The sequence below is a fragment of the Scomber scombrus genome, chromosome 17 (genome assembly GCF_963691925.1).
Source record: "Scomber scombrus chromosome 17, fScoSco1.1, whole genome shotgun sequence".
Taxonomy (NCBI): domain Eukaryota; kingdom Metazoa; phylum Chordata; class Actinopteri; order Scombriformes; family Scombridae; genus Scomber; species Scomber scombrus.
The window spans coordinates 5,121,719-5,134,173 of record NC_084986.1 but is presented as its reverse complement, the minus strand read 5'-3'; the positions used below and the strand labels follow the sequence as shown (position 1 = coordinate 5,134,173).

The 12,455-nt window shown below is 39.5% G+C and overlaps 1 protein-coding gene across 1 annotated transcript; it reads right to left on the bottom strand.

Annotated features, from left to right (window-relative positions):
- Positions 1–2,360: 2,360 nt before the first annotated feature.
- Positions 2,361–11,506, bottom strand: klf11a (Kruppel like factor 11a). Its single transcript, XM_062437193.1, has 4 exons — positions 11,369–11,506; positions 7,886–8,104; positions 6,855–7,779; positions 2,361–4,905 (listed from the first exon to the last, which is right to left on the bottom strand). Exons 1-4 carry the CDS (start codon positions 11,399–11,401, stop codon positions 4,610–4,612), a joined length of 1,473 nt encoding a protein of 490 aa, XP_062293177.1. The 5' UTR covers positions 11,402–11,506; the 3' UTR covers positions 2,361–4,609.
- Between the last annotated feature and the right edge of the window lie 949 nt (positions 11,507–12,455).

The window sequence follows — 12,455 nt, the reverse complement described above, 5'->3', positions numbered from 1 at the left end:
ATTACAGTAAAAGTAGTGGTTTGGTCCCTCTGACTGATATATTATTATTATGACATCATTAGATTATTAATAGTGAAGCATCAGTGTTAGAGCAGCATGTTACTGTTGTAGCTGCTGGAGGTGGAGCTAGTTTACACTACTTTATATAAGATTGTCTATGTGTTGTATTTTAATAGCTTGTAATATTTTACATTATGTCCAGTACTTGAGTAATGTACTTAGTTACTTCCCATGACTGCCTTTACCTACGTAAAATAACCAATACAACAATGTAAAAATACTTAATTTAAAAATGAACTTAAGTAAAAGTACATAAGTAGAATCAGAAACATTTTCTTAAAGTATCAAAACTCATTATGCTGCAGAATTAACTTGTCAAAGGTAAATTATTACCTATTACATTACTGGATTATTTTGGATGCTTTAACATGTAAACTGCATTTTAATGCTGACATCGGACAAGGTGGAGATACTTTTTTTTTAACATACTGTCCGGGGGTCATCAGTAACATATTTATAAACTTGTCTTATATGTTATGTGTTAAGTAAAATCTTAATGGAAGGAAACTAGTAACATATGTCCGATAAATATAGAAGTAGAAAGAAGCATCAAATGGAAATACTCTAGTACAATCACCTCAAAACTGTTTTATATACAGTACTGATTATTGGTTATTATAGGTATTCATTATATTGTCAGGTGTTATATTGAACCATTTAATTTAGGAAGTGGTTTTCCACATATTTATAAATCCTCGAACAGGATCGTCTTATGAAACACATCAGGAAACAACAGCAGACAGATGCTGAGCAGCAGATAAGATGATAAGAACAGCCACAGGAAATACTTCTAATATTAACTGCTTCACTGACAAAGAGGCAAAGTTTAAAGTACTCCACGTACTGTATTGTACTTTAATATTTAACACTCCCCATTTAAAGATGAAGTGTAACACAGAGGCTGGTACTTACATCTGTATGTTTTGGAGACGTCCAAAGAAGTGACGGACAAAATAATCCATTTATAGCTCAGTGGTGTCACCTCTTTGTGGCGATATATGGCAGCTGACGTAGAGTTGTAAATCATTTTGCTGTAATCAGTAAAGCATCATGTCTCTGGTATAACTACCTTACCATTATTCTTATTAATCCTTGTTTGTTTCTGATCCTTCAGACACTTCAGCAGGATCAAAATTATGTGTTTGTAGTCCATCATATCTGTACAAAGAAACATTTACAACCTCTTTACTGACACTAACACATCATTGAGATCTATTTCATTTCTTATTGTTCAATCAGACGGCGCTCACTGCTGTCACGTCATCTCCAGTTTAGACTTTTTTTTTTTTTTAGATGTGGAAGTAGAATTCTCTCACAAAAATGACCCAAAGAAGTCTCTGCAGTGTATTAATAAGTATATTATACATTGATTCACTTGTGGTCTTTAAACTCTGGATCTCTGGACATTCACACATTGGAGGACTGACACAGGGACATACTGAAAATACTGAAACTGCTGCACCTTTAAATACAAATATAATTGATAATATCTGTGGATTTATTAAGTTCTGGAAATTTGTGGTCAACACCATAGATCCCCCCTGCTTCATTTTGGATAACACAAGGGGATAGAAACATCTATGCACATGGTATATGTTAGCTGAAGCCTAGTTCGCCCAGTTTCTGTAAGTGTTTTTTTGACTATAAAAACAGTCACAATTTCCACTTCCACAAAATGAACATCAAAAATATTCATCTTATGCTTTGCAGGAGAAAAGTAAAACAAAAATTAATTAAAAACAAACAGAGCACTTAACTTTTTCTGAACTCTGAACTGCTGTGTTTTTAATGTTTTATTAATGTGTCTGTTTTTTAAATTAGGTATGATCATTTTTTAGTACTTATCTTAGCTTTCATTTCATTCTGTGTATACAAATACTCTAAATGACAATAAAGTGAATCTTGAATAAATAAGAGTTAAAGATTTTAAACCACAAAACAGGCTTTTATAGTTTTTTCAGACTTTGGATTTGAGGAAAATCAAATTAAATCAATTAACTATTCGATCTCCTTTTGTGAAAACCTAGAAGTTTACACCTTTTACTTTTTACCTGTAAAATGTGTCTTTATAAATATGAAATTTAGCCAACAGTTTCAGACTATAAAACTTATTTTCAGTTGTTGTATCTGGTGAAATGTTAGAAATATAATTATAATACACTTTTGTATTAAGCGTGCTTTGTCTTCAGCTGAAATTAATAAAAATTTAAATTATAAAAAAGAAATATAATTATAATACTGATGACGTGTAGCATAATGATGAAAAAGAACAAATTCGCACTTGTTTTTGTGGTAAATTTTTTATTATAAAAGCCATACTCTTCACCATCGCTTTACAGGCAAATGTTCAGAAATGGGATTATTTCGATATAAGCTGTTATTATTAAGAATAACATTTAATAACATGAGGTATTTTCTTACTGGCTACACTATGGGCCAAATCAAGCTATCAAAAAGAAAGAAAGAAAAAAAAAAACAGCACTTTTTTTTCCTCAACAAATGTTTATTAAATAATAATAATAATGTGTAAAGCAAAAAAAGAAGATAGTAGGTAGTATCACAGTGAGGAATACTGTCCACTGACATTTTAAAAATATCAATAACTCGTACTGTCAATAAATGCAGATTGGAATACACGTAACATTCATATAGATATCAATATATGTACAATATTTACAGTCACAGACGAACTGAAGTAGGCTAATAATAGAAGCACGATACAGAGGCTTTGGCAAAAAATTAAAAAAAGAAAATGTAAAAAAAAGAGAGTGCATACATTTGCTAAAACGTGACATATACACATGAAGTAAACATGATTATACACGGAGAGAGAGTACAAAAACAAGCAAGATTAAAAAAATCTAGTGCAATGTCAGGTTTTTGTTGGTTTCTGTCCGTGGGTGAATAGCAGCCTGTCGCCTTCCTGTCCTCCTCCTCTTCCTCTTTTTCTTCTTCCTCCGGTGAGTTGGTGGTTGTAGTTGAGAGTAAAATGTCCTGAGCAGGGCGGGAAACTTGTTCCTTCCCTAGATCGGTGGCTCCGGCTACGTCTACGCAACCTTTACTCAGATAACTGCGGGCGTTATACCGAACAGTTATTCACGTTATTAAGATTTAAACACTTACAACTTAATAATGTGAATAACTGTGGCTCATATTTTGTTACAAAGGTTTGGTCGTTGGTGATTGTTCCACATTTCATTAAATTAATAATTATTATTAGTATTATTATTATTAACAACTGCAAGCTAGTTAGCTAGATTTATTAGTTTAGTTTTGATTAAGGACAGTTTTTTAAGATTTCTATAGACGCTAATAGAGGTTGTTCGGTATATTGTAACATTTTTTGATATGAAATGAAATAACTTAATAATTGTCGGATGTATTACCGTATAACATTTTTAAGACAATTACCTCAAGATTTGTTGATCTTGATTTCTTCCAACTTATCCCACATCTCAACTTGCTAACGTTTACATTTTTAATATTTTAACCACGCTAACTTCTACGTTCTGGTCAAAGTCCAGCTTAGCCAGACAAACTGAGTCTGAGATATGGTTGGCAACCGTCCCGTAAAATACGAATTAATCTCGTAAATTACAAATGAATCCTGTAAAATACGAATTAATCTCGTAAATTACAAATGAATCCTGTAAAATACGAATCAATCTCGTAAAATACGAACTAATCCCGTAAAATACGAATTAATCTCGTAAAATACGAATTAATCTCGTAAAATACGAACTAATCCCGTAAAATACGAATTAATCTCGTAAAATACGAACTCTCGTAAAATACGAATTACTCTCTCAAAATACGAATTCATCCCGTAAAATATGAAATATTCCTGCAAAATACGAATTAATCTCGTAAAATACAAATGAATCCCGTAAAATACGTAATCGTCCTTTACAATACGGAATTGTCCCGTAATTAGAAACTAAAAGACGAGTTCTGTATTGACGTGATATTTTGGACATGCCTTGTTACGTGTTATTGATAATCTACGAGAGAGAAATATTACACGTTTGATAATTAAGACGATTTGTACGACGTAGACAGAAACTGCCTGTCATGATATGTTCCACGACCCCAAACAGAGAATACGTTTCTTATTGGCCATCTTGAGTGAAAATGTAACTACGATACGATCACGGATGAATAAAAGAGAACTGGAAACATCGAAAGTTGCTAAAGTGGAACGTGTGGTGAAAAAAGTCACTTCCTGCTATAAAGAAACTACCTAACGTCCTGTTCAGCCCTGTTGTCGGTTTCCATAGTAACCTGTTTAATCACTGTTTAAAATCTTAACCATTAATTTGTTAATCTGAGAGCCGTAAACCTTTTCTGAGTCGGTGTGTAGACGTAGTCGGAGCTGAAATTGTGCAGCAGCTGAGTGTGATTTGTAGAAAAGCCTCCTGATGTGGCTGCTGGAGCTGATCCAATCAGTCTCCTTCAGCCTGTAAGTGTCTGGCCAGCAGCCGTCCCCCCTCCCCCCTCCCCAAAAACCCCGGGGTCCTGAGTTGGCCCTGTAGGCTCCTGATTGAGTCCGTTAGTTGGCTGCGGGAACCAGCACGCCGACAGGAAGCACGGGGCCTCTGTTCGGGCCCTTCGGCAGGGCCACTTTGTTGAGGTCGCAGGTTTCGGCGGGCCATGACGACGCCCTCTTGGTGGTCATGTGTCGCCGGGTGTGTTTCGTCAGGTGGTCGCTGCGCATGAAGCGCCGGTCGCACACGTTGCAGACGAACTTCTTCTCTCCGGTGTGTGTGCGGCGGTGGCGGGAAAGCTCGTCGGAGCGGGCGAACTTCTTGTCGCAGCCCTCCCAGTGACAGCTGAACGGCTTCTCACCTGCGGAGAAGACGGAGGAGAACGTGAGCGGACAGGAAGAGTCCCAAAAAAACAAACTGTGATCAGGTTGAAGTTTCTGTTTTAGAGTTAAATGAGCTCTGAGATTTGTTTTCTTTTTGTTTAGTGAGTTTTCTTTTTCATGTTTTCTTTCTGATTAATCTCACCTGCTGTGTTCATTGTAATTTATTTACTGTTTTTATTTGTTTAAAATCTCTTAAAATGTAAATTCTTACTCCTGCTGCTTGTTTTTACTGTCCTCTGTCTTTTTGTGTGTTTCATGTTTCATGTTTTTATATTAATTTAGTTTAAAAAAAAGTTCCCAGGTGTCTGACCAACAGTCCAAAAGTAAAATATAGACATAAAGATAATAAAGAGCTGAAATATTTGCTCTGATTTCACTTTGATTTGATTTCAATTGAGAAAAATCCTGATTTTACTTCTTACTGTTCGATTCCTGATTGAGTTTCCCAGACATTCATTTATTTGTTCATTCAGTATAAACACTGACGCCACATATTGATTTTATATTATTAAATTATTTGAAATGAGTAAAATCTTATTGTATTGTAGAGCTGCGCGCCCCTCCTCCCTTCTTCTCCTCCCTCCTCACATTGTCATCGGACCCGTCTCTGACTCGCTCCTCCTCTCCACTCACACCAGTTCATTCATCCTGCCGTTGCTGCGCCACGTCTAAAATCTCACACGATCGTTAAATATCAACGATTTCTACTGACGATGATTTTTATTAACACGATAAAGACCGTTACAGAGGAGTCGCCGATGTGCATCAAAACCCTGAATCTTCTCATCTCAATCTTCAAGAGGACGTCTGTGTGAAAGGTAATGTTTGTTGTAAGAGTATCGGAGCTGTTTTAGAGCAGTGTGTGGGAGTGTTAGTGTGTGACGGTGAATACAAGGAGAGCGGAGTAAAGGAAAAAGTGAGCAGGAAGTCGTCAGTCTGGCAGTAAATATTCAGGTAATAAATGCCGCAGCTTCTCAAGATGAAGAAAAGTCTCGTCTGTCACTTCTCCAGACTCATTTAAGGTGGACTGACCTTTAAGGTGGACCTGCTATTCTCAATCTCAATTTTATTGTCAGTCTCAGATTAATGTCTGTCCCGCTGAGTCTCTCCTGAGTTCGGCTCTCCCTCCCCTCCACCCCAAATCTGTCACAGAGGGGAGACGCTGCTCTCTGAATTAAAAACGATGATGCACAGGAGGCTGAATCCATCCCGAAGTCACGATGAACGGTTAAATATCATCCATATCTGCACTAATGTGTTAAAAACTGATGCACTGATGATTCCTAAAACCCTGATATTTATATTAATATTGCATAGTCGTATAGTGGAGCTTAAATAAGTTAAGTCTGATAACTTTGTCTTTCTGAGCACACTGTACACAGCTAATTTACAAAGTGCAGGTGTGAGGTTAACATGAAATACTGTATTTAAAATATTATAAAAGTGTTCTTCAGATTCGTCCCGAGAGCTAAAATTTCTTCTTATTCTACAAATAGTTTTCTGTCTCGTTTTAACTGCAAATTAAAATCAATTAATGAATCAATTAATCCTTTTTTTGACCCTCTAGTCGTAATGATATAACGAGAAAAACTAGAAATTCTCACATTTAAGAAGCAGGAAACCAGAACATTATATAATTTGGGTTTGATAAACGAGTTACGACTAATTATTTCAACTGTCATCATGTTTAAGTTTCTGTTTCAGAGTTTAAAAGGAGATCTGGGATTTTATCTGCTGTGGTTTTCTTGTTTAGTGAGTTTTCTTTTTCATCTTTTCTTAATTTATTTACTAAATACTAATTAATTAGTTTAAAATCTCTTAAAATAAATCCTTTTTTACCTTTTTTTTAAATTAAATGTGTAAATTAAGTTTTATTATTGATAAAAAAAAGAGGATACAGTAGAGATGAGATCCCTCTGACTCGTACCTGTGTGTGTGCGCAGGTGAGCCTTCAGGTGCGAGCTCTTGAAGTACGTCTTCTTGCAGCCGGGGAAGTTGCAGACGTAGTTTCGCCTGCGGGAGAAGTCGGCCTGCGAGGCGCCGCCGCCCGCTCCGGACGGCATGTAAACCGGAGCCGGGGCCAGCGGGAGGAGCTTGGTGTTGCCCAGCGTCATGACAGTCTGCTGGCCCTGCGACGTCTGGGACAAGGGTCCCTGGGGGACCACGAACATCACGGTCCCCTGCGGCATGGCGGAGCCCACCAGGAGGGGCTGGGCGAAGCTGGAAGGAGCCTGGGGCAGGATGGGTTTGGGGCCCCCTTGAGTCTGCATCTGAACCGGAGCCTGGACGAAGGCGGAGATCATCCCCGTCCGGCCGCTCACCGGGAACACCTGGCAAAGGACCGGAGAGCTGGAGACCGTAGAGGAAGAGGAGGAAGACAGCGTGGAGGATTGAGGAGGAGATAAAGAGGAGGCGAAGCTGTGAAAACATGGAAGAGGTCCATCCTGCTGCGGCCCGCTCTCCTGAAGTATCTCTGGAGTTTCGGGTGGTGGCGGCGGCAGCAGCAGCGTGGAAGTTTCTGTTGGCGGGGCGGCGGCGGCGGGGGGAGGCGGGGTGGGAACGGCGAGGCTGTCGGCCGTGTGGCGAATGACGCTGGTGGCCATCGCTCTGCCGGGCAGCGCCACGGAGGACGACTCCGTGTGAAGAGGTGGAAGCGCCGAGGTCTCTGAGGTGACGGAGCAGGAGGGTCGGGGGAAGCCGGTGTGGGAGTCGCTGAGGAGCGGGGCGGGGCCGATGGTGAGACCGGGGTGGGGTAGGAGCGGTCTGGAGGCGGGGCTGAGAGCGCATGTGGTGGTGAGGACAGCGGTGGTGGAGGCCTCAACGAAGCTCGGACTGTGAGGTGGAGTCATACACTGACGGAAGTAACGAGAAAGAAATTAATATAAAAACATGTAAATGAACAATAATCTGTCATTTATTCACATGTTTTATGATTAAGTCTGTTTCGTTGGTTCTTACCAGAGACGACAGGGCGATGAGGTCCTTGGGGGTGTCTCCCTCTGGGTGGAGCTGGATGGAGTCACAGGAGTCGGAGGTGGGGGTCAGCGGGCGGGGCTTGTGCGACCTTTGGCCCCAGAAGCTCATGCTGACGAGCGCCTCCGCTGCCTCCAGGTCGTGATACTCGATGCTCGGCTTGTGCTCCATGATCGCCACCGGCCATCCGTCCGCACAGTCGACCTGACGAGGACGAAGAGGTCAAAGGTCAGTGGTGGACAAAATCTGCTGAATGTAGCCTAAAGAGTTTTTTTTTCTTTTTCTCGCTCAACGAAGACAATGAACGAGGATTTAATAAATCCGTACAAATCAACTAGAACCGAAAATAAGAAATTAATCAGTTAAATCTAAACAAAGCCAACTCTTTGTCTTTTTAAAGTAAAATATTTTATAATGTGGCAAGGCGAGGGGTGGCTCCTTCTCTGTTTGGCATCGTCAATTTAGGCTAACCCACTGCTGCTAACTTCGGGTCTTGACTCACGGTTCGACTCTAAAATGCTGTTGATTTCTGAATAAATGGATATTTGGTGTTATTTTTGGCATTACAAAATTAAAGGGGAACTCTTGTGGAGCACTTTGGTAGCCGAGTGGTTACCGTGCCCAAAAATAAATCTTAATAAATAAATAATAATACTTAAAAGGGAACACTGTGTTGCTCATGCTTCCCGGTTGTTGAACCTACAGAGCATTCTCGATAAGACTTTCCGCTCATTTGAATGAGGATAAAAGTATTTAATCATGCGGTTAATCCCAAATTTCCTCGTTATATTAACATAAAAATCTCATAATCTTATATTTGAACATCTGTGACAACTTTTAATTTAATTCACTTCAATTTAAAATGTAAACCGGTAGCAGCTCTTCTCACTTAGTGTTTATTTAACTACAAATTTCATTTTTTTAAATATTATTCAGAGTTACTTAATTTTGTGTATATTTTTGATTGTTATACACACCAAGACAAACCTACTCAACAATGAACTGTTTCTGATTCTGATGTTTTTTGGACTAAACGGATTAAATTCTGATTCAGTTTTAGATACTACGCTAATTTATTTTTAAATGATTGTTTGTGATTAAAAACATTTATTGGGTCGGTTTGCATCACGTGACGAACGGAGCAGTTGTAATTACAGCATTTGACCACTGAGTTAAATGAAATGTTCCTGCACTGATCCTCACAGGAACCACGTTAGGAACCACACTGATCTACGTTCCTCTTCTTCTTCCTTTTGGGAACGAAAGCATGCACCCAAAATAATTACAAATGATGTCACTGCTCTCTCACTTCCTCCTGAGTCGTATCATCATGAGAGGCAAAAAAAAAAAAAATAATAATAATGATGACACTTTAAAAAAAAGGTGAGAAAATAAAAATTACACCAAAATAAATAAATGACGAGGGTTGAAGAGGAGGAGGGGTTAAGGACAAAGTTGGCTGGCATCTGGCGAATGCTCAGCTGCACGTACAGGAAGGGTGGAGGGAGGGCGAGAGAGGGGCGAGAGAGCTTGATAGATAAAAGGAGAGAGAGATAGAGAGAGAGAGACAGAGAGAGAGAGAGAGAGAGAGGGGCCCCACTGCAGAGAGCAGCAGCCGGGTGCACCCAGAGAGTCTCGACCTGAGCAAGCCGAGGGGAACCTCCCCTTCGCCCAGAATAGATGACGGGAGGTGGCGTGCCAGATATTACACCCCCCCCCCACCCAAAAAAAAAATAATACAAACCACGCCCCCCCTTCCTCCTCCCACATTAACATGCACAGACTCGCCCAAGAGAGAGATAGATAGAGAGAGAGAGGAAGCTCCCAACAGGAAGTATAGTTGGAGAAAACAAAGTCAATCTGTTGCAACACACACACGGACGCTGTGATTTCCCACGCGCAGGATCACACAAACACATCATCATATAATCAGATTACAGCAGAGCATGAAACAATGCAGGCATTTATTCACCAGCAGAAATTAATGCAAAAATCTTGAATTTTAAAAACATGTTAATTATCATATAACATCTGTTTAATGCTGAAAAAAATAAGTATTTTTTTGTTATTATTGATTTTACTTCTTACTTCTTTCATTTTCTCTTCATTTCTATTATTTTTTTGGTGTTGATTTTTGAGGTGTGTGTGTGTGTGTCTTTGTGGTCCTGACGTGTTGTTCTGCTCTGCTGTCTCTTTGTTGTGCTCAGCTGCAGGTTATAAGAACAAAAAACTGAGCACTGAATGAAGCTGTTTTAATGACATTCACTTTTTTTTTAACATTTGAGTGTCATTTAAGTCAAAAAAATTGCCTGCTAAAACAGCCTGATTACAGCTTCTCAAATGGGAATATTTGCTTTTTATGGCAGTATAATGAATATTTTTTGATTTTTGACTGCAGTACAGACAAAAAAAGAACAAAATTAATGTGCAAATGTTAGCTTTAGAGACATTTCTAACTATATTTTCTGACATTTTTAATTAACCAAATGATTACTCAATAACATGAATAATCTGAATTGAATAATGGTTACAGCTTCACACACATGAACATTAATTGTATCTTATGTCATATTTTTTAAAAATGATAGTCAGATTAATAAGATTTTGACACTCAAATAAGGACTGTTTTATTTCTACATACTTTATGATTCATCTCAAATAAAATCAACACAAACATAATTAGTTGCAGCTCTAATATTAAGGTTAAATAAACCCTCCCACACACACACACACACACACACACACACACACACACCTCAGAGCAAGTAATGATCCAACAAAGACAATCAACTAGAATCTGATTCCCTTTATTAACAATCATATGGATCGATCAAAAACCAGCAGGTACAGATTAAACATAAACACAGATGATCTCATTAGTTTGTGATAAAGTGTCATGTTTAAACTTTGTGATGGGGGGGATGCAATGCAGTGATGCAACTGTTGGGAACGCACACACACACACACACAGGAGAGAGAGAGAGAGACACACACACACACACACACACACACACAGGAGACACACACAGAAGACACACACACACACTCACATAGGAGAGACACACACACACACACACACACACACACACACACAAGACACAAACACACACACACACACGAGACACAAACAGACACGAGACACAAACACACACACACACGCACCAACACAGAAGACACACACACAGGAGACACACACACACACACATACAGTACACACACAGAGAGACACACAGGAGACACTGGGTTCAGTGTGACCTCAGATAAACCAGCCGACATCACCATATTAAGACAAAAGCAGCTCACGTGGAGCCCAGGTTGAAGCGCGAGCAGCTGACCTGAGAGCAGCGCGTGTCGGTGTGAGCGTGCAGGTAACGTTAACGGCTCAGTTTGTAATAACGGAAACAACTTAATGAAATAACTGCCGGACAGCCGTAAAACCGCCGGTGTGTTGCCAGGAGACGGACTCACCTGACAGGAGCGCTCCGCCGTGACGCTGAGCATGAAGAAGAGTTAAAAGATGTGCGACTAATTCAAAATAAAGACAGAGACAGTAGTGGGAGAGCGGAGCAGTCAATAATAAGCGCTGAGCCTCTGCCAGCAGACTGGCTTCAGCTGAGTGGAGCCAAAAAAAAAAAAAAGAGCGAGAAAAAAAACACAGAAACAAAATTCAGAGCAGTCTGGCGGGTGGTAACACGCAGCCAATCACAGGCAAAGGTGTAGCGGGCTCTGACCAATGAGAGGCGAGGCGGTGCGTGTTCAGGACGTGGTCGCGACGCTATTGGCCCGAGGCGGGGTGCGTGGCTGTCGGGGGGCGGGGCCGTGGAGTCAGCGGTGTCAGAGTAAACCCGGTGAACCCGGCCGCGCGCTCGAACTGGGGGAAAGGTTGGGAAGCAGACAGGCGCGAGGCGGGACCGCGACACCCGCGAGGACGCGCGCGCGCGTGCGGAAGGCATGTACAGAGCAACTGCACATACAATATGATGAACATACATGTGCACTGTTAACACAAGGACGACAAGATAACATGAAATACATAAAGATATGTGATTATTCATCAAAAATCATCCTCATAAACACAATTATACTGTTTATTGTCTGTTTGTTGGTCAAGAAAAATGTGCTTTATGTCTGAAATGACAATCTTTGAACAGTTTATTAGAATATTATGGTCACTAAAAACATACAATATTAATAAAATGTCTTGAAATGTATTCATAAACAATTATACTGACCAAATTTCTTTGTTTTGTTGGTAGTTTTCTTTGTCACAAACACACAATGTTCATTATGCCTGAAATGACATAATATATTAATAAAAATATGTCATCAATTGAATTAATTTAAAAAAAATTTAATAAAATGTATTCAGACATAACTGTGTTGATGATTTTATGTTTCTTTTATATTTACAGCCTCATGTTTAGCTTCTGACAAATGAGAACTTTCGATTATTATGATAATGCAAAATATAAAATATATATGTGTGGCCAAGTGACTGACTAATTTTTTCCCAAGATGTATTCATAAACACGTTTGTGGGTATTTAACGCTTTAG

What these genes read in the sequence shown, in the direction of transcription:
- klf11a (XM_062437193.1), bottom strand. Translation starts at nt 11,401, where the DNA reads ATGCTCAGCGTCACGGCGGAGCGCTCCTGTCAG. An exon ending in CGGCGGAGCGCTCCTGTCAG is followed by an intron (nt 8,105 to 11,368) that starts GTGAGTCCGTCT and finishes CGTCCTCGTCAG; the next exon opens with GTCGACTGTGCGGACGGATG. An exon ending in TCACCTGCGCACACACACAG is followed by an intron (nt 4,906 to 6,854) that starts GTACGAGTCAGA and finishes TCTTCTCCGCAG; the next exon opens with GTGAGAAGCCGTTCAGCTGT.